Consider the following 22,058-nt stretch of genomic DNA (forward strand, 5'->3'; position numbering starts at 1 on the left):
ATACAATAAAAACTATTCTACATGTATATAAAAAATCATTTTTGGATCACTTTATTCTGAGAGCTATAACTTTTTTATTTTACAGCTGATGGAGCTGTATGGCGGCTTATTTTTTGAGGAACAAGATGACGTTTTCAGCGTTACCATGTTTATATATATCCGTCTTTTTGATTGCATGTTATTCCACTTTTTGTTTGGCTGTATGATGATAAAACATTGTTTTTTTGCCTTGTTTTTATGGTGTTCGCTAAAGGGGTTAACTAGTGGGACAGTTTTATAGGTCAGGTCATTGCGGACGCGGCGATGCCCAATATGTGTACTTTTATTGTCTAGATTTTTTTTTTTATTCAAATATTTAATTAGTGATAGAATATATAACTATGTTTTTATTATTATTTTTGATTTTTTAAAAAAATATTTTTACAATTAATTAATTTTTTACTTTTTTCTAACTTTTTCTTACTTTGTCTCCCTATAGGACTATCTTTTTTTGGAGGCTGATCGCTTCTATAGCATGCAGATGAAGCAGCATCCGCATTCCATAGAAGATATCAGCACTGCACTGACAGAGAGACTTGCTGATCATGCACTGCGGATGATCAACAAGTTTCCTAGCTCTGGTGACCCGGATGTCGTCATGACAACATTGGGTCACCTTGGCAACGATCTGGACCCCGCATCACGCCGCTGGGTTTCCGATGCAAAGGCAGAGGGGCTGTCAGCCCTGTTCCGGCTTCTGGAATGCTGCAATCTTGCTCGATCGCAGTATTTCGGGGGTTAAAGTGGCTGACATCAGGCCGATCGCCCACACACCCCCCCGTGATGGCGGGAGATCGCGATGACGTAAAGATCCGCCCAAGGTCAAATTCGCCCAGGTCACGTGGACGGATCATTACGTCCGATGTCAGAAAGGGGTTAAAATCAGTGATGTGAATGACAGCCATTTGAGGATTTTCATTTTATTAGCAGTAATATATCAAAGTTTTAAAAATAGAATGGAATTCAACATTTTGTATTCAGGAATTTGCTCAAATCCAAAGACAAGGGTAAAGGTTATCCTTACTTAATCACAGAAGTATATTAACCAATGAGATTCACCTATTCATCTGTGCAATAGTTTTGTCAGTTTCCAAGTACAATTTAAAAAAGGGATAAGGAGCATTATGAGAACAATAATATTCACTGAGTTAAGAGCGCAAGAGATTATGGGATAGCATGGATCGGAGTCCAGGACCACTTAGACTGTGATTTGCATGTTTGTAAATTTGGGCTTTATGTGTCACCAGGGATATTTGTGATGGAAATAAGTGGGACAATATGTACAAAAAGCAAATTCCACATGTTCATGAATGTAAAAAGAATCATTGCAAGTGAAAGATTTCTTCCTCCTTGTAATGACTCAAAGACTAAAGAACTAAAGATAATGGCTCACATTTACTGATAAGGTTGCACCCGAAATCTTGCATAGGTTAAGCTTTATATTAATACATAGCAATTTAACCAAATTTGTTAAAGAGAATCCTGTTTCAGGATGCCAAACTCATGGCATGTATCTAAAAATGCTTTAATGCTAATTAAACCCTTACCTTTCATGTATAAATCTGTTTTCTGTGTTTGAGAAATCCATAGATGAAATTGTATGCTAATAATTTGTAAGTGCAGTGGGGTGGGTGCTGCAGACACAGTCTCCCTATTCTCCACTTGCTGCTTGCTTTCTCCGATTGACAGGTCACATAAAAATGAATGAGCCGTCAGCCAGAGACAGGAGGCAACCAGCAGGTGTAGTGGAGGGGAGAAAGGGCAGGAAAGCTGTAAGTGCAGGACTCACCCCACTGCATTTATAAATCATTTATATACAATTTCAACTATTTATTTCTATAAATCAGCAAACAGATTTCTATGTAAGAGGTAAATGATTTACTCAGCATTAAACGACATTTAGGCTATGTGCACACGTCCGGAATTCCCGTGGATTTTATGCGTTGTTGACGCTTTTTTTACCGCGAAAATGCTGCAAAAACGCATAAAATAAGCAGCCCATTGAATTCAATGGCATTCCGCACATGCTGTGCTAATGCTGCGTATTTTTCCGAGGCAAAATAGCATCGTAGAAAAATACGCAGCATGCTCATTCTTTGTGCGGAATCGCGGGAATTCCGCACACATAGGAATACATTGTACCACTTACTTTCCGCATGTGGCTATGCCCACCATGCGCAAAGTAAGCGGAAAACGTGCAGATGGTACCCAGGTTCTGGAGGAGAGGAGATTCTCCTCCAGGCTCTGGGTACCATATCCCTGTAAAAAAAAAAAAAAAAAGAATTAAAATAAAAAATGGTGATATTCTCACCTTCCGGCGTCCCACGCAGCGTCCCCAGGCCTCAGCGATGCTCCCGCCAACTCCTGTTCCCAACGATGCCTTGCGGCAATGACCCGAGATGACGTAGCGGTCTCGCGATACTGCTACGTCATCAAAGGTCATTGTCGCAAGGCATCACTGGGAACGGGACTTGCTGGGAGCATCGCGAGGATCGGGGAGTCTGCGTGGGACGCCAGAAGGTGAGAATAACACCATTTTTTATCTTTTTAATTATTTTTAACATTATATATTTTTACTATTGAGGCTGCATAGGCAGCCTCAATAGTAAAAAGTTGGTCACACTCGTCAAACATTGTGTTTTACGAGTGTGACCAACCTGTCAATCAGTTTTCCAATCGTTGCTACAGATCGCTTGGAAAACGCTAGCATTCTGTAAGCTAATTACGCTTGCAAAACGCTAGTTTTTGCACGGGAAATACGCGGGAATTACGCATGCGTAATTCTAGCGTATTTCCCACCGCAGGGAATTGCGGAATTCCCACGGAAATTTCATGGCAATTCCGCAATGTGTGCACATAGCCTTAGATACATGCCATGAGTTTGAGGTTTAAAATCCTGACAACAGATTCCCGTTAGTCAAGCAGTATTGGTGTTACCTTAGACAGTTACTGTATTAGGCATAGTATAACTAAAGAATCAACTGAAAACCAATCCAAACTACAAACCCAAATAAAACCTCCCTTCTATCCCAAACATCCAAAACTTCAGTATACAGTATCATCAGTGTTAAACAAAATTGACACCAGTTTTACACTTGATTTTATTGTGAATTTTTGCTAAAATTAAAATAATAAAAACATCTACAGTTTCTCTCATTATTGTCATGGTGTACCTATAGGTTAAAAAAAATAAATATGTCATCATCAAACAGGCAGGTATCATCAAGAGGGCTATCAATCTTATTAAAGCTACCAGTCTGCAAGAGAAAGAGAGTTTAAAATTGAGTCTTGGTGCAGAGATAGCTTGACTGCTTCTGCCACTTTGTTCTTACTACCAACGTGTTTTTCTACATAACCATAGACCCAGATTATTTTAGCAAACCTTATTTCTTCTTGTCCCTGCCTAATGCAGGTGACTAAAGAGCAGTCTGATTGTCACACTGCATCCTAAGGTTTGTAGTACATACTAAGGACCATTCATTGCCGCCAGATAAACTCACTCAATGTGATCTGTGCGGTATGTACTAGAGATGAGAAAATTGATAAGCAGGACTCTGGTTCATTAGCCAAGTCAGTGGTTAATAGCTGCCGGCCTGGAGCCCTACAAACTGCCAGGTAGGAGGTTGTTCCCAGGGCTCCCATCCTGTGGCACTTTTCTTAATATTTAAATGAGAAAATGAGCTGTTAAGATCTTTGGGCCGGACACTGATCTCCCTGAGAACTGAGAATCATCTCTTCCTCCTAAATGAAATAAATGAAAAGGTGGAGTTACCACTATGAGGGATGTAATGACTGACACTCTGCTCTCCTGATCTACATGTCTCACACTGGTAAGAAGCCTTTCATTTAAAATAAACTCTGGAGGCTGATAATCAGGGAGATCTATGTCCGGCCCATAGATCTTAAAAGCTATTTTACATATTAAGAAGAAAAATATGGATTCCTTAGGGAGTAAGACATCTGATCACAGATATCAAGGTATCATTTTATTCAGCTTCCTATGACCTGCATGCCCATATAGATGGCTTAAGTGGGTTGATCCTACGAGCAGACACCATTAAGGCTATGTGCACACGTAGCGGAACTCTTGCGTAAGTTACCGCGAGAATTCCAGAATTCCATTCCGCGGGAAAATCGCATTTTAAATTCCCACGATTTTCCCGCGGAAAAACTAGTGATTTGCAAGCGTAATTAGCTTGCAGAATGCTAGCGTTTTTCAAGCGATCTGGAGCATCGCTTGGAGAACTGATTGACAGGTTGGTCACACTCGTCTAACATAGTGTTTGACAAGTGTGACCAAGTTTTTACTACTGAGGCTGCCTATGCAGCCTCAGTAGTAAAAGATAAAGTGAAAAAAATAATAAAAAAAATAAAAAATATTGTTATTCTCACCTTCCGGCGTCTCGCGCAGCCTTCCTGCCTCTCTCCACGCTCCCGGTCCCAGTAATCCTTTGCGCGAATGACCGCGAGAGAGAAAAAACCGCAGCATTAGCACAGCATTGCGGAATCCCATAGGATTGCATGGGATGCTTATTTTTCGCGTTTTCGAGGCAAAATCGCGTGTTTAAAACCGCTGTGAAAACGCGAAAAAACCGCGACGTGTGAACTCAGCCTTAAAGGGAACTAATCAGTTCAATTAGAGCCTGGCTACACGACTGTAGGGATTAGTGTTACTTTATGTATATCAGCTTCCTAGCAGACTAGTGGAATTTGTTTCCCTGTATTTTCATTGTGAAGCATTCTTTAGGATTCATTGGGCTTTACTGCTAGTACAGTTTTCACTCATCTTTCATGACTTTTGTCCTACCTCTATAGGATTAGCCCTACCCATTATTCTCCCATCTCTTTATCTTTTTACCTGTACAACATTTCAGCTTTGTTTCTCCCCTCTTCATAGGAGGCTTTTTTGCCATGTCTTGTTAATTGTTTTTATATGTTGATATAAATGATATTGTTTTATTATCCTAGTTGGAATCACTTCTTATCTATTTATTTTTCCCTATTAGGTTATGTTAGTTTTAAAAAAAAAAATATTAGAAGCAAAGCTGTAGTGACCCGGTCCAGACTGTGTATGTCCCTTCTTTAAGTAACCTTGGACCGTGAGTAACTTCCGCACACTACAACTCACTCCTATGTTATCCTTTTAGGCTGAATTCACATGTCATGGTTTTTCGCGACGGTTTTAAATGCGCGATTTTGCGGCGAAAATGCGAAAAATAAGCATCCCATGCAATCCTATGGGATTCCGCAATGCTGTGCTAATGCTGAGTTTTTTTCCGCGGCGGAATCGCGTCGCGGTAAAAAGCGCAGCATGCTCATTAATTTAGCGGAATCGCGGCGATCTCGCACCCATAGGATTGTATTGTTCCGCTTACTTCCCGCATGTGTCTGTGCCCACTGTGCGAAAAGTAAGCAGAACATTTGCGGATGGTACCCAAGGTCCGGAGGAGAGGAGACTGTCCTCCGGGCTTTGGGTACCATATCCCTGTAAAAAATAGAATTAAAATAAAAAATATTGTTATTCTCACCTTCCAGCGTCCCGCGCAGCCTTCCCGGGCCTCAGCGATGCTTCCGTTCCCAGTAATCCTTTGCGAGAATGACCGCAATGACGTTGAGATCTCGCGGGAGCGCAACGTCTCGCGGTCATTCGCGATGACGTCGCGGGAGCGCGACGTCTCGCGGTCATTCGCGCAAAGGATTACTGGGAACGGGAGCGTGGAGAGAGGCGGGAAGGCTACGCGAGACGCCGGAAGGTGAGAATAACAATATTTTTTATTTTTTTATTATTTTTTACATTTTATCTTTTACTATTGATGCTGCATAGGCAGCATCAGTAGTAAAAAGTTGGTCACACTTGTCAAACACTATGTTTGACGAGTTTGACCAACCTGTCAATCAGTTCTCCAAGCGATGCTCCACATCGCTTGGAAAACGCTAGCATTCTGCAAGCTAATTACGCTTGCAAATCACTAGTTTTTCCGCGGGAAAAGCGCGGGAATTTAAAATGCAATTTTCCTGCGGAATGGAATTCCGGAATTCTCGCAGTAACTTCCACGAGAGTTCCGCTACGTGTGAACATAGCCTTACTGTTATATGGTTTAAATGAATCAAAAACTCACTAATCTCATATATTCCTCAGGTATGTGTTTTAGTGTTCTATTAAGTGCACTTTTCATTTGGTGTGTTCCAGCACCAAACGCTGGTGAAATGCATGATTTATATATTAATCTCACAATGTGAAGTCTGACACAAGAATTGAGATTTATCCTATTGGTCAGTGATCCTGTTACCATGATTAAATGGGAGGAGCTACCTCAAGTGTTTGTCTAGACAAGACAGGGATCTGGAAAGTTACCTGAAGAGTCTGGTTCAAGATGTGATCCAGAGCAGACCTCACGTGAGGAATCTCCTGACCCCCTCTAGGCTCCAAGCCTGGAGGTTCAACTTTCTCTTCATCTCGAGACTTACAGCCAGGCCTAATGCCTTGGATCTTCCTCTGACTTCTACAGCCAAGATGGCCGAAGACGTTTAACCTTTTTTTAATCTTGGGTCCCCGCTGTTCTGTTTAAGGCTTGCTTCTCCAGCATTAGGTTGCATTAAATGTGTACAGAAGAACTTATTGCTCTGCGTGTTGAGGAAATTGATGGTCCCCCGCCTCATTGCAAATTATCCATTATTTACTTCAAATATGTTTCTGCATGTACTGTGACCAGCTGAGAAAATGAATATGGGATTTCCATACCTCCCAACTTTTGAAGAAGGGAAAGAGGGACAAAGGCTGCTGCGCACGCAGTGTGCCACCGCACATTTTTGACCATGCCCCTGACCACACCCATTTCACAACTAGTCACACATGTCCACACCCAAACCACACCCATTTAGCACTGCTGATCATGCTGACTGGTACTGAGGGCACAGTGGCTGGCATTATGGGCACAGTGGCTGGTACTGAGGAAAAGAAAGAAAGAACAGAGAGAGAAAAAAGAAAACAGAGAGAGAGAGAAAGAAAGGAGAGCGAGAGAGAAAGAAAGAACAGAGAGAGAAGAAAGCAAGAACAGAAAGAAAAAGGAAGACGAGAGAAAGAAAGAAAGAACAGAGAGAGAAAGAAAGAAAGAGAAAGAAGGAAAAGAGAGAACAGAGAGAGAAAGAAAGAAAGTGGGGAAAGAAAGAAGAAAGAACATAGAGAGAAAGAAAGAGGAGACAGAAAAAAGAACAGATAGGGAGAGAGAAAGAAAGAGGGGAAAGAAAGAACAGAGAAAGAGGGGAAAGAAAGAACAGAGAGAAAGAAAGAAAGAAAGAAAGAAAGAAAGAAAGAAAAAGGGGAAGGAACAGAGAGAAAGAAAGAAACAGAGAGAAAGAACAGAGAGTGAAAGAGGGTAAAGAAAGAACAGAGAAAGAAAGAAAGAAAGAAAGAAAGAGGGGAAAGAACAGAGAGAAAGAAACAGAGAGAAAGAAAGAGGGAACAGAAAAAGAACAGAGATGGAGAAAGAAAGAGGGGAAAGAAAGAACAGAGAGAGAAAGAAAGAAAGAAAAAAGAAAGAAAGAACAGAGAGAAAGAAAGAAAGAGGGAAAAAGAAAGAACAAAGAGATAGAGAGAAAGAAAGATGGGAAAGAAAGAACAGAGAGAAAGAGAAAGAAAGAAAGAACACAGAGAAAGAACAGAGAGTGAGAGAAAGAAAGAACAGAAAAGAAAGAGAGAGGAAAGGAAGAGAACAGAGAAAGAAAGAACAGAGAGAAAGAAAGGAAGAACATAGAGAGAAAGAAAGATTAGAGAGAGAAAGAAAGAGGGGAAAGACAGAGAGAGAAAGAAAGAAAGAACAGAGCAAAAGAGAAAGAGGGGAAGAAAGAACTGAGAGAGAAAGAAAGAAAGCAAGAAAGAGGGGGAAGAAAGAACAGAGAATAAGAAAGAGGGGAAAGAACAGAGAAAGAAAAAGAACAGAGAAAGAAAGAGTGGACAGAAAAAAAGAACAGAGAGAAAGAGGGGAAAGAACAGAGAGGGAGAGAGAAAGAAAGAGTATAGAAAAAAACAGAGAGAAATATAGAGGGAAAAGAAAGAGAACAGAGAGAGAAAGAACAGAGAGAGAGAAAGAAAGAACAGAGAGAGAAAGAAAAAAGATTAGAGAGAGAAAGAAGGAAAGATTAGAGAGCAAAAGAAAGAGGGGAAAGAAAGAACAGAGTGAAAGAAAGAACAGAGAGAGAGAAAGAAAAAAAGAAAGATTAGAAAGAGAAAGAAAGAACAGAGAGAGAAACAGAGAGAGAAAGAAATAAAGATTCTATAAAGATACTATAGCAGCCCGGCTCCCATTGTAGTGACCACCTGTGCCTTCCAGTGCAGGACGTATCATGATCCACTCACATGGCCGGCATCCCCGATTCCAAGGCGATCCCGCTGTCTGTCACAGGACGACACGTTGATGGATCTGAAGCATTCCCTGAAGTGCCTCCATAGTTCCATCACAATCTCCTCCCGAAATTATCTAATTTCCGGTCAGCTTCTAGCACGTCACTCCCGGTGGAACGTCTTGTGTGCATTTTAAAGTGCTCTTCGGGGCTTCGTCGTGTACTCCTGTGTCCACGGGAAAATTAAGCTCCCGGCCGGGGCAGTGGGGCAGACTCTCTCTCAAAATCACGACTGTCCCTCTGGATCCAGCACGGTTGGGAGGTATGAATGCTCCCCACCATACACCTTGTACACGCTTGGCTCTGCACACCTCTTACACACACAGTTCCGCTTTGTATGCCTCCTACACACATGACTCCACTCAGTACACACATGGCTCCACTCCGTAAACTTCGTACACATGCGGCTCTGCTCCGTACACCTCGTACACACGTGGCTCCACTCAGTAAACCTTGTACACATGCGGCTCTGCTCCATGCACCGTGTACACATGCGGCTCACCTCCGTACACCTCGTACACACGTGGCTTCGCTCCTTACACCTTGTACACACGCGGCTCCTCTTCGTACACCTCGTTCACATGCGGCACCACTCCGCACACCTCGTACACACGCGGCTCCGCACATCTCATACACACACGGCTCCACTCCATAAGCCTTGTACACACACAGCTCTGCTCCATACACCTCATACATACACGGCTCCGCTCTGCACACCCAATACACACATCTCCGCTCTGTACACCTCGTACACACACGGCTCTGCTACATCCACCCTGTAAACCCCTCCTGACCCCACACACAAACTTCCCCCATCCAGCGCCATGACAACCAGCACAGCAGAGTCCTACACACACCGAGGCCCCTGATCATGTGACCCCTGACTCCTCCACTCCTGTGACCTCATCACAGGTCCTGTGCACACAGAGCAGCCCAGTGACGTCATTGCTGGCTGTGAGGGGCTGCTTATCTTAGCACAGTGTGAGAAAAACAGACTCCTGGGCGGGACAGTGGGTGGGGGTTGTCAAAAATGGGACTGTCCCGCCAGAATCAGGACGGTTGGGAGGTATGGATTTTAGGTCTGTACATATTACCATATATTCCCTCTTCTGCCTTTATGCCACCAAGAGACTTTGAACTCTCTTATAATTACCTGAAAGTACTGCTTCTAACTAAAACAGGTTCTTAAAGCTCCCGAACCTCAATTCTGTTTCAGAATCCAATCCTGAACTGTATTCGCCGTGGATTCCCCACGTGAACTGTAAACCATTACTCCATATTATATCTCGCCATTCTGCTGAAGTAAAGCAGCTGTTATACCCGAGACCTGCTGTCTGTGGTTATTCAGTCGGCTGTGGACGCTGCATGGGGGTGGATAGCAGTGAATGGAACAGCCCCATACCAGGGCTATTTCAAAGCCACAGAAAGAGGAATTCAAATTTCCCCCAAAATTCAAGAATTAACACAGTAAAAGCGGGCGAAAGTATTTACCTGCCCAGGTCTCAGATACAAATGCAATCCTGATAGTGCTGAGAAAAATATACCTGGCTGCAATTGTGCGGGATCAGATTCAAGCTTTCCGTAGTCTGGACAACATAAATCAAGTTACAGGATCTTTTTCTATTACAAAACCATCTTTATTAAAGTACCTCACCTTGAAATCTAAGGAACCTAATTAAACTTTTACATTAAGCTTTAGTGTAAATAAAATATTCAGTACGTCCCAGTGGTGTCAGTATATAAGTGCCGTCACTCCACACTTACGGCGGTCCTATAGACTGCTCTATTGTATGGCTGCCATTCCTGTAGCCTGGTAACTGCAGTAAACACAAGCTGGCAGCAGACTACTGAGAGGGCTGTGAAAGCTGATGCCAGGGTGAGGGAAGCCTGGTCCTGCTGGGTCATGTCAGGGCTGTCACCTGCACACAAATAAAGGTAACGTGTATGTGATCTCCATGATAGAATTATATCTGAGGACGTGGTGCTATTTCTCCGGCCTCCATATCTGTGGATTGTTGGTTGCTGCTGCCTGTGTAAGAGATTAGAGAAAGTTTCCTCCATAGAACAAGTTTGGTTACTTTGTTGTCTCCAGGAAACATTGTTGCTCATTGCGAGATAAGGCAGGGTCACCACAATCTGAGCTGGAGCCGAGGTAAAATGCTGCTTGTCCTAATGACTAAATGTTATTCATTTATTAACTACAAAACAAAAATGCTAAATTGGTTCTAGGTCTGGGGCTTGCACTCACATTTTCTTGTTTTCTGTTGAATTACTCCATTTACTTTGCTTCTTACTGAGATGATGGCACGCCGGTCAGAAGACCCGGATTCTTCATGCACCGCTTTTGCTAGATAACAGGGCAGATTCACCAATTTATTTGGGGCCAGCGTGTAATGTTGCATCAGGTTTTTAGGATACTTCTTGCAGTTTGATTGTTAAGTGGTGTGAGTTAGATGACTTCAGATTTTGTATTAGTCTAGCCTGATGAAGAGACCTGAGTAGTCTCGAAAGCTTGCAATGTATTCCCATCTTTTCAGTTAGCCATTAAAAGGTATCAACTACTGAGGACTCTCAATCCTGAATATTTATGAAATGGCTAAGGTTTTAATGAAACACTGTGCTCCAAACTGTGTCAAAATTAGAGATGAGCGAATTGAATTTGTCACTAATTTCACGAAAATTTTAGGCTTGCCAGAATTTGGGTTTTTCATAATTTAGTTCCCACAGATCCAGCTGGCCGCATTTTGCTGGCATCTTTTAAGGGCCAGTGTGTTGTTACAAAATATTAAAAGATTATGCTAACCTGCCCTAGACCTGCCCGTCACAAGTCCTGCTGCGCCAGGTCTCCGCCTGGTCCTCTGTTCTTTGCTTGGGATCTTCTGGCCTCCAGTCTTTGTGTCTTCCAGCGCTGACTGGGTCTCATGTGGCCTGAAGATCCAAAGCAAAGACCAGCAGACTGGCCAGGGAGCTGTGGCAGCAGGACTAGTGAGCTGTAGGACTGGTGAGCGGTAGGACTAGTGAGCGGTAGGACTAGTGAGCTGTAGGACTGGTGAGCGGTAGGACTGGTGAGCGGTAGGACTAGTGAGCTGTAGGACTGGTGAGCGGTAGGACTAGTGAGCGGTAGGATTGGTGAGCGGTAGGACTAGTGAGCGGTAGGACTGGGAAGTGACAGGCGTAGGACAGAGCATAATCTTTTATTGCTTTGTAAACATGTTCCTTCTGTCTGATTATTATACCTTGGGGTCTAAAAAGACATAGGAGCTTAATAAATGATATTTCTAGGCCTTTCAATTAATGTTGAAACGGATCAGTCCGAATTGAATTTTTTGGATCAATATGGACTAATCGAAACCAGAAAATAAATATAAAAATTTCCATATTTCTAAGCAGAGAGCTTCAAAACCTTTAATTGCTGGCAGGCCAATATATGTCTGTCTCTGTGATCTTTTCGGGTTTATCTTTTTGTTGTTGCTTATATAGTGGTAACATAATCTTGGGTGCAGTACACAGATTTACATAGTTCACATCAGCTTCTATCCCTACTGGGGCGTACAAAGTAAATTCTTTATCTAAAAAATGCACACTACAGCCAATTTCATATTAAGCTGATTATCTTATCAGTGAAATTCTGGAGGATGGGAAAAAATTCACACATGAAGAATATACAACTATGCAAATATTGCCTTTGTTGAGTTTCGAATCCTGAAACCCACATATAAATCCTGCCATTTACATGCTACTATATAATTTCCAACACAATAAAAGATAGATAGACAGACAGTTATGAGAAAGATAGATAGATAGATAGATAGATAGATAGATAGATAGATAGATGATAGAATGAAAATTTAGGCAGCAATGTGGCATTTGACTCTCATCCTTTCAGTAATGCAAGTTTAAGAACGGTAGCACTCCTATTTTGAAAAGTGGCAAAATATTGTAGTTTATACACCCAAAATTTTTAAGTTGATAGATATGAGACAAATGATACATCAATATTACATATAGATATATACTTTATAGATAGTTAAGGGCCTGTCACACTAAGCGATATCGCTAGCAATATCGCTATAACTTGTGACGTTATAGCGATATTGCTAGCGATATCGCTATGTCTGATACTTACCTCCGACCAGCTCCCCCGCTGGTTATCGCTGATCGCGCGAGAACGTCCTGGACCGGTTCACGTCGTCAGCTTCCTGCGGCGCTTCCTGTGGAGAGACGAGCGACGAGCGTGGAGCCGGGCGGGAGGACGCAGGATCGCCGCATCTGACAGGTAAGTAGCGACCCCCGTCCCCAGCGATGTCGCTGGTGAGATCTGCCTGTGTGGCAGCTCACTAGCGACCACTTAGCGATGTACGGTGATCCTGACCGCGTCATATCGCTGGTCGGGATCGCTGGTACATCGCTAAGTGTGACAGTACCTTTAGATATGAGATAGATAATACATAGATATTATAGATAGATAAATATGAGCTCCATGATAGATAATAGATAGATAGACATACTGACTGCCTCATTTTCAGCCTAAGAGCTCCTCTAGACAAGTGAATAAGAAATCATCAGTTTCATCTAGAAAATTTGGACAATTTTTTCAAATTTTCATCCGATGTTCATCTGTGTGCCATCCATGTGTCCATTTTTTACGTTAGTGTGACACCCATGTGATGTCAGTGTGCGATACTTTTTCATACATTTACATTCGGAAAAATCGGATGCCACTCGAATGTTCATGTAAGATCTGATTCTTTTTTTTTGCTTCCATATACTTGACTGAGTGACTCTTACACGAGACTCGGAAGAAATTAGTGCCTGCTGCTATTATTTTTTCTCATAGATGGTCGGGCAGAGTAAAAAATCGTTCATGGGAACAGCTTTATTTAATAACACGTGTGTGTGTTGTCCATGTGCTATTCGATTAAAAATCACACAGCACATGTCTGATTTCTCTGCTTGTCTGTGTGAGCAGGTTGTGGGATGCAGTGACAGACAGAAGTCTGAGCAAGAGTTAATAACTTTACTTTAACAGGGGAATACTCCACACAGGGGGGTGAATGGTTAACAAGGGGGTAAACAGTTCAAAGTGTAAATAGTGTGCATGGTTAAAGAAAAGTAGAAAGGGTATTAACAGTTCTCGTTGGGTCAACTTATCCTGTCAGACGTTTCTCAGGATAGGATGAGTCACAGAGTGGGTGATGATGTCAACAGCGGCTGGCGCGGCACTTGTCTGAGGGGGTCCTGAAGGTAACGAGGACCCATCTTCTGGCGGCAGCAGTTGGTCTCCGGTACTTTCCGCTGAGCCCCTAGTCCATATACTGATGTGGCCGGGGAAGTGCGGGCCTCCACCCTGTCTGAGCACACTGTGATCCAGCAGATATACATTGGGGAATCGGGGTGCAGATGGTGGTCCTGCTCCCAGTCTATCTTAGGTGGCGCGCGCACGGTACTCACGGTGTCGCCTCGCCTTGTGGCGACCAACGGGCACACTGCATGTGTCTCCTCACAGTCTCTGTCAGCGGCGGTGGTGGTGCTTGGGTGCAGGCCTTCATTGTACGGATGCTCGAGGGCCGGAGAACTCACTGGTGCCTGTTGCGTGCTGTGTGTTCCCTCCAAGTCTGCCTGCTTCCCTGCGCGCTGAGGCTGTAAACCCTTATCCACACCCCCTGCTTCTGCATGCAAGGATTGGTCTGGTCCATTAAGCTTTCCCCCGGACAACAGAGGAGACAGCCCCGATAGTTCCAGAACCGGCACGGAACAGATACCTGCGGCACAGTCCTTCTTCTTACATCTGCATGAGCCTGAGGCTATGTGCACACGCTGCGGTTTTTGCTGCGGTTCCGCTGCGGTTTTGGCCGCAGCAGAACTGCAGCAGTTCAGCAGTTTACAGTAGCATGTTATCCTATGGGATTTACATTCGGCTGTGCACACGCTGCGGATTGACATGTCACTTCTTTTCTGCGGATTCTGCTGCAGTTTACCATCTCCTGCATTGTAGAGGTGATAAACCGCAGGCCAATCCGCAGGTAAAACCTCAGGTCATTTTACCTGCGGTTCCGCAGATAAAAAATATGCAGACCAATCCGCAGTGTGTGCGCATAGCCTGAGGGTATGTGCACTCGGTGCAGATTCTGGTGCAGTTCTGCAGCAGATTTGGCCCTGCAGAAATGCAGCAGAACTGCAAGTGATGTACAGTACCATTTAAGGCTATGTAAAACAAAAAACGCTGTGCACATGCTGCAGATTTTTCCGCGCAGATTTAAAACTGCAGGATGCCTCTTCTTTTGTGCAGTTCTGCAGCAGTTTTTCATCTGCTCCATTATAGAAATCTGCAGGGGAAAACTGCAGGGGAAATCCACATAAAAACTGCACTAAATCTGCACTAAATCTGCAGGTGAAACGCAGGTCATTTTTACCTGCAGATTTAGCAAAATCTGAGCGGAAAATTTCACAGCAGAATCCGCACCGTGTGCACATAGCCTTGAGGGTAAGTGCACACGTAGTGTTTTGGTTGTGCAGATTTTGATGAAAAATCCGCAGGTAAATCCACAGGACAAAAGTCCTGCGGTTTATCTGCGGATTAGCCTGCGGTTTTGCCTGCAGTTTCACACCTCATAATGATAAGCAGAGGAAACCGCACAAAGAATTGACAGGCTGCGGATTGTAACCCGCAGCAAATCCACGCGGAAAAATCTGCAGCATGTGCACAGCGTTTTTTTTTTCCATAGGAAATAAAGGTACTGTACAACGCAGCAGAATCTGCTGCGGACCCGCAGGACCAAAACCGCTGCGGATCCGCAACAAAATCCGCAACGTGTGCACATACCCTAAGGCTGTTTTTAATTAGTGCTGAATCCTACCTGTGCTTTAAATTGGTAGGCTTTTAGCCCGGTAGAGGCATGTCTGATAACATCAAAAAATGGGGATGCTCATGAATTGGCCAATTTAAGCACTAAGTACATATTTATAAGTATATATTACATGTAGCAGTAATTCGGTCCAAATTTCCTGTATTCTATGCTTTCCTACATCTTAGCACTTACAGAGCTGCTGTATTGTTTTGTTTAGATATATGTCAGATGATTGATAGATAGACAGATGTGTATAGATAGATAAATAGATGATAGATAGATATCATAGATAGATGGATAGATAATAGATAGTAGATAAAAAAATAGATACATAGATACATAGATAGATAGATAGATAGATAGATAACAGATAGATACATGCTAGATAGATGGATGGATAACAGACAGATAGATACATGATAGATAGATGGATAGATAGATGATAGATGGATAGATAGATGGATAGATAGATAGATAGATAGATAGATCTGGTTGCTCTGAGCATTACCTGCATTCTCTGAGCACTATCTTGTGCTCCTATGCATGCTGGAGATGTGCTATAACCTCCTCCAGGGACCTGATAATCAATACTTAATTTGTAATTATTTCTGGAGAACACATTAGAGCTTTTTCTGGGTGTTACGAGGACGATGCTGATTGTGCAGTTCTTCTTTTCTCATTGTAATCACAGATTTTGGTGTAAAGAGGAATTGTAATTTCTATCTTTGTTTTCTTTAGAGAACAGTACAGCAGAAGTAAAATGTCAAGAGAAAACACTGTGCAGCTTGTCCCCTACCCTGACAGGTAAGAGTGATTCTAGACGTTTTCCATGGAAATATTCATTATGACGCTATGGCAAAGAGATTATGAATTTTACTTTTGTACAATAATACTTATTATAGTTAATAATAATAATTATATAATAATATTAATATGTTGGGGAAGTTGACTTTGACTTCTGGTTTCACAGTGACAAGTTTGTGATATGGGTCATTCTTACGCTACATTCACAAGCCAAAAACTGAGTTAATAATGGCTACAGACTGTTCTTTGAAGGCAGGCACAAAAATGAGTGAATGTATATTGTACATTAAGCTATTCTCAATAGATTTCAACACAGTTTGATTTTGCAAGAATACAAATTAAATACAAAATACAGTGTTATTACTTGGTAACTTATGTTACAACACAATGTAGTAACACATTACAAAGCTGATGGTAACTTACATTACAATACCATTACTTCATATGAGAAGTAAACTTATTGTAACGTAAGTTACTAACTGTGTTGTAACGTAAGTTATCATGGAATGACCCATATGTGTATTAAAGTTACATTTTCTAGGCCTTCATTATTAAGTACTGTGCAAACGTTTTAAGCAGCTGTGGAAAAAATGCTCTAAAGTAAGAATGCTTTCAAAAATAGAAGTGCTAACAGTTTCTTTTAATCGATAAACAAAATGTGAAGCTAACGGACAAAAGAGAAATCTTGATCTGCTCTGGGACTTGGACAATAAATAAGCTGATTGTTAGTCTAATGCGCTGCAATATTCATGTATGACAGCGTATTGGACCTATCAGTCTACGCAGCCTCAGTGACTACCGCTGACGTCACTTAGGCTGCGCTTACTCCCCGCCTGACCCGCAGAGAACTGATAGTGTGGGAAAATGTTCAGAAACTTTCCCACGCTAATCAGTTCATGTCCGGTCAGGTGGGGAGGCTGCGCAGGCAGCTTTTCCTTCATTCCTCCGTGGTTTACAGCCGGGCCGGTCACATTAGCACCGCTCCCGGTTGTAAACTATTTAACCCCTTCAGATGGATTGCAGCATGGGACTTGACTGTATGGCGGACAGGTATGGGATAGTGTTGCTTTTTTATTTTGAATTTTTTACAGGAGAACGATGGCTTCAATTGGAATGGGAGTTAAATAAAGATGGAAAAAATCTGTGTTTATTTATTTCATTAAAAGTCTTTATTCTTAAGGTGTGTGTGTGTTTTTTAACCCTTTCAGACTAGTGGATTAATAATGGATAGGTGTCTTATTGACTCCTCTCCATTATTAACCAGGCTTAATGTCACCTTACAATAGCAAGGTGACATTAACTCCTTATTATCCCATATGCTACACACTACAGGGCAATGGGAAGAGAGAAGGTAAGTGCCAGAATTGACGCATCTTAAGCCCCCGTTACACATAGCGATATCGCTAGCAATATCGCTGTAACGTCACCGATTTTGTGACGTAGCAGCGATATTGCTAGCGATATCGCTATGTCTGATACTTACCTCCGACCGCTCCCCCCCTGGTTATCGCTGGTCGCGCGAGAACATCCTGGACCATTTCTCGTCGTCAGCTTCCTGTGGCGCCAACGAGCGAGGCGTGGACGCGGGCGGGAGGACGTCAGGATCGCCGCGTCTGACAGGAAAGTATCGACCCCCGACCCCTGCTATGTTGCTGGTGAGATCTGACTGTGTGGCAGCTCACTAGCGACCACTTAGCATTGCACCAGCGATCCATATCGTTGTCGGGATCGCTGGTGCATCGCTAAGTGTAACGGTACCCTTACAGATGCACTTTTTCTGGGGTGGCTGGGGGCAGATTTTTTTAGCCGGGGGGCTATTAATTTCTGCCCTCAGTCACTGGCTTGCCCTCTCTGGCAGAGAAAATTGCGCAGGAGCCAACGCAAGTTTTTTCCGTGAATTAATCCTTTAATTTAACACCTACAGCTCCAAAATTTTACACACATACACTACTAACATTATTAGTGAAGGACATATATAAATCTAATGGATATGCAATGGTTTACTGATGTAAACCATGTCTCATATCCTGTCGGGTTCTGTAATGATTTTACAAAAGCTGACAATTGAATTATTGGCTATTCTGCTATCTACCTCTGTGAGATTCTGAGATTCTGGACCGTGAAGAAGGCGGGTTCTACCGCTGAAACGCGTAGTCCTATCTGCACGACTTTCCTGCGTTATTGCTGTTTTGAACTGCTTGGACCATTGCATTTTAATGGATTTATGAATAAAAAGAAAAAAATTTTTAACAGCATCCTGGATTGCTCACGTTATTGCTGGACTTTGCTTTGTCGTTGTTCACATTTGTATGGATGGACTCCTACATCCAGATCCAGGCACAACGGAGTTAACCAGGTCAGCTGAGGTTCCAGGTGGTTCACAGGAGTGAGCTGGTCTACATTGTTGGATTTATATATATATATATACTGTATATATATATATATATATATACTAGATGGTGGCCCGATTCTAACGCATCGGGTATTCTAGAATATGTATGTAGTTTATTTATGAAGATTTAATAATAATGCACCCCCAATCCTGATATGCATGGTCCTCTCACCCCCCAATCCTGATATGCATGGTACCCCTCCTCCCCCTATCCTGGTATGCATGGTCCCCTCACCCCCCAATCCTGATATGCATGGTCCCCTCACCCCCCAATCCTGGTAAGCATAGTCCCCTCACCCTCCAATCCTGGAATGCATGGTCCTCTCAACCCCTTTCCTTGTATGCATGGTCCCTCTCACCCCCCTTTCCTGGTATGCATGGTCCCGTCACCCCCCCTTTCCTGGTATGCATCATCTCCTCATGCCTAAATCCTGATATGCATGGTCCCCTCACCCAACATCCTGATATGCATGGTCCGCTCACCCCCAATCCTGATATGCATGGTACCCCTCACCCTCCAATCCTGGAATGCATGGTCCTCTCACCCCCCAATCCTAGTATGCATGGTCCTCTCACCCCTCTTTCCTGGTAAGCATGGCCCCCTCACCCCCTTTCCTTGTATGCATGGTCCCTCTCACCCCCCTTTCCTAGTATGCATGGTCCCGTCACCCCCCTTTCCTGGTATGCATCATCTCCTCATGCCCCAGTCCTGATATGCATGGTCCCCTCACCCCCAATCCTGATATGCATGGTCCGCTCACCCCCCAATCCTGGTAAGCATGGTCCCCTCACCCTCCAATCCTGGAATGCATGGTCCTCTCACCCCCCAATCCTAGTATGCATGGTCCTCTCACCCCTCTTTCCTGGTAAGTATGGTCCCCTCACCCCCCTTTCCTGGTATTCATGGTCCCAATCACCCCCCTTTCCTGGTATGCATGGTCCCATCATCCCCTTTCCTGGTATGCATGGTCCCATCATCCCCCTTTCCTGGTATGCATGGTCCCCTCACCTCCCTTTCCTGGTAAGCATGGTCCCCTCACCCCCCTTTCCTAGTATGCATGTTCCCCCTCACCCCCCTTTCCTGGTATGCATGGTCCCATCACCCCCCTTTCCTGGTATGCATGTTCCCCCTCACCCCCCTTTCCTGGTATGCATGGTCCCCCTCACCCCCCTTTTCCTGGTATGCATGGTCTCTTCACCCCCCCTTTCCTGGTATGCATGGTCCCGTCACCCCCTTTGCTGGTATGCATGGTCACCCTCACCCCCCTTTGCTGGTATGCATGGTCCCGTCACCCCCCTCTCCTGGTATGCATGGTCCCGTCACCCCCTTTCCTGGTATTCATGGTCCCCTCTCCTGGTATGCATGGTTCCCCTCACCCCCCTTTCCTGGTATGCATGGTCCCCCTCCCCCCCTTTGCTGGTATGAATGGTCCCGTCACACCCCTTTCCTGGTATGCATGGTCCCATCACCCCCTTTCCTGGTATGCATGGTTCCCCTCACCCCCGTTTGCTGGTATGCATGGTCACCCTCCCCCCCTTTCCTGGTATGCATGGTCCCGTCACCCACCTTTCCTGGTATGCATGGTCCTCTCACCCACCTTTCCTGGTATGTATGGTCACCCTCACCCCCCTTTCCTGGTATGCTTGGTCCCCCCACCCCCCTTTCCTGGTATGCATGGTCCCCCTCACCCCCCTATCCTGGTATGCATGGTCACCCTCACCCCCCTATCCTGGTATGCATGGTCCCCCACACCCCCCTTTCCTGGTATGCATGGTCACACTCACCCCCCTTTCCTGGTATGCGTGTTCCCCCTCACCCCCCTTTCCTGGTATGCATGGTCCCCCTCACCCCCCTATCCTGGTATGCATGGTGCCCTCACCCACCTATCCTGGTATGCATGGTCACCCTCACCCCCCTTTGCTGGTATGCATGGTCCCCCTCACCCCCCTTTGCTGGTATGCATGGTCCCCCTCCCCCCTTTGCTGGTATGCATGGTCCCGTCACCCCCCTATCCTGGTATGCATGGTCACCCTCACCCCCCTTTCCTGGTATGCATGGTCCCGTCAACCACCTTTCCTGGTATGCATGGTCTCGTCACCCCCCTTTCCTGGTATGCAAGGTCTCTGTTAAAATAAAAAATAGTTATATACTCACCTTCCGACGGCCCGCGATCTCCACTCCACGCACCCGGTCTCGCAGTCCCATTAAAACTTTGTGCGAAACACCGCTGATGTCGTCGCGCTCTTGCGAGAGTGACGTCATCTCCGGTCTAAAGCGCAAGGCATTACTGGGACTGGGAGGCCGGGCACGTGGCAAGGAGATCGGACGCCGTCGGAAGGTGAGTATAACCTTTTTTTATTTTAATTCTATTTTTTATAGATGCGCTGCGCCCGATTGAGCGCTGCGTCTGACTGCACATGCCGCTGATTTGTCGCGGCCTGGCGGCAATGACCAATCAGCGGCAGGCGCTGATTGGTTCTCTCTAGTAACTCACCTCACTATTTATTTACTTAGCAGAAAGTCCAGGGAGAGACCCGCAATCGCTTTATCCATAAAAAAGCTTTAATTCAATAAAGATAAAATCAGTAACAAATCACACAGCAATACTCCATGAGGCATAGAGGGAAATCATAAAAAAGAAAAGGCCACTCGTTTCTCACTTGCGGTCCTTAATCACAGGCAAGGGCAGAAACAAAAGCTGTGAAAGTGACTGTATCCCCTGATGACAATTTGTTTGTGAATCTCCAGTGCAGGCTGCAAGACTCAACAAATCCTATTAATATGGGCATAAAGGTAATAGAAATGTTACACTAGTCCTACCTGTATTCCTTATATTTATAGTCTTGATGCTCAGAAATGTTATAATCTGTCTTTATGTTAATGATTTCTTCCAGGCATGGGGCCTTGAAGAAATCCCTGCCTCCTGTCTTCATTGTAATACTTCCTTCCTTCCATCAGCATCAGTTATGGCCCCAGAGTCCCACACTCCCTCAGAAATACATACCTCTTCCTCCCTTCTATGGGTGCTATATTCAGGGATCTTCTGCGCAGGCACAGACAAATTCCGCTCCTGTGACCTCCAGTGTGCACGCTGATAAGGTACTCTCCCCACTTCCTCCCTGGATTGTCATCCCCATGTACACATAATTTGTAGGGATGACTATGCAGGGAGGAAAAGGGAGAGCATTTTATCGGGGCGCATACCAGAGGTATCAGTGACTTGCCGGTGCCTACGCAGAAGATTCCTGAATGCTGTTGTGGGGAAGGTGACCTGACGGACGGACTTGTCAGCAAGTGGAAAGGAGGGTTTGCACATTTTAGGTGGTTGTCAGTTATGACAGAAGGGAAAACAGCCAGGAAAGTGTAGGTGACGTGCAGTACCTTGGGTTGACCATAAGAGGGCGGGGAGCAGTGTGAGTGCTGGGCTTGATATCAGCTTAGGGCTTTAGAAACCGTTGGTCATGGGGAGCGGAGTTACAGGGAACCGGGAAAGCTATAAATTTGACAGGAGGGTTCCAGAAAGTTCCAGTCCCCAGGGGGAGCTCAAGTGACAGGAAGACTGTGACAGTTGGTG

The 22,058-nt window shown here is 44.3% G+C and overlaps 1 protein-coding gene across 1 annotated transcript in view; it reads left to right on the forward strand.

Moving 5' to 3' along the window:
- The first annotated feature begins 10,278 nt into the window (after nucleotides 1-10,278).
- The window catches only part of FAM81B (family with sequence similarity 81 member B), a 132,757-nt gene continuing 120,977 nt past the window's right edge, over nucleotides 10,279-22,058 (forward strand). The window contains exons 1-2 of the mRNA XM_073590631.1: nucleotides 10,279-10,374; nucleotides 16,026-16,091. Of these exons, the coding sequence (XP_073446732.1) occupies nucleotides 16,048-16,091 (44 nt within the window). The 5' untranslated portion in view covers nucleotides 10,279-10,374; nucleotides 16,026-16,047. The remainder of the gene's footprint in view (nucleotides 10,375-16,025; nucleotides 16,092-22,058) is intronic.

The sequence above is a fragment of the Dendrobates tinctorius genome, unplaced genomic scaffold (assembly GCF_039654945.1).
Source record: "Dendrobates tinctorius isolate UK_male_01 unplaced genomic scaffold, ASM3965494v1 ptg000003l, whole genome shotgun sequence".
Lineage (NCBI taxonomy): Eukaryota > Metazoa > Chordata > Amphibia > Anura > Dendrobatidae > Dendrobates > Dendrobates tinctorius.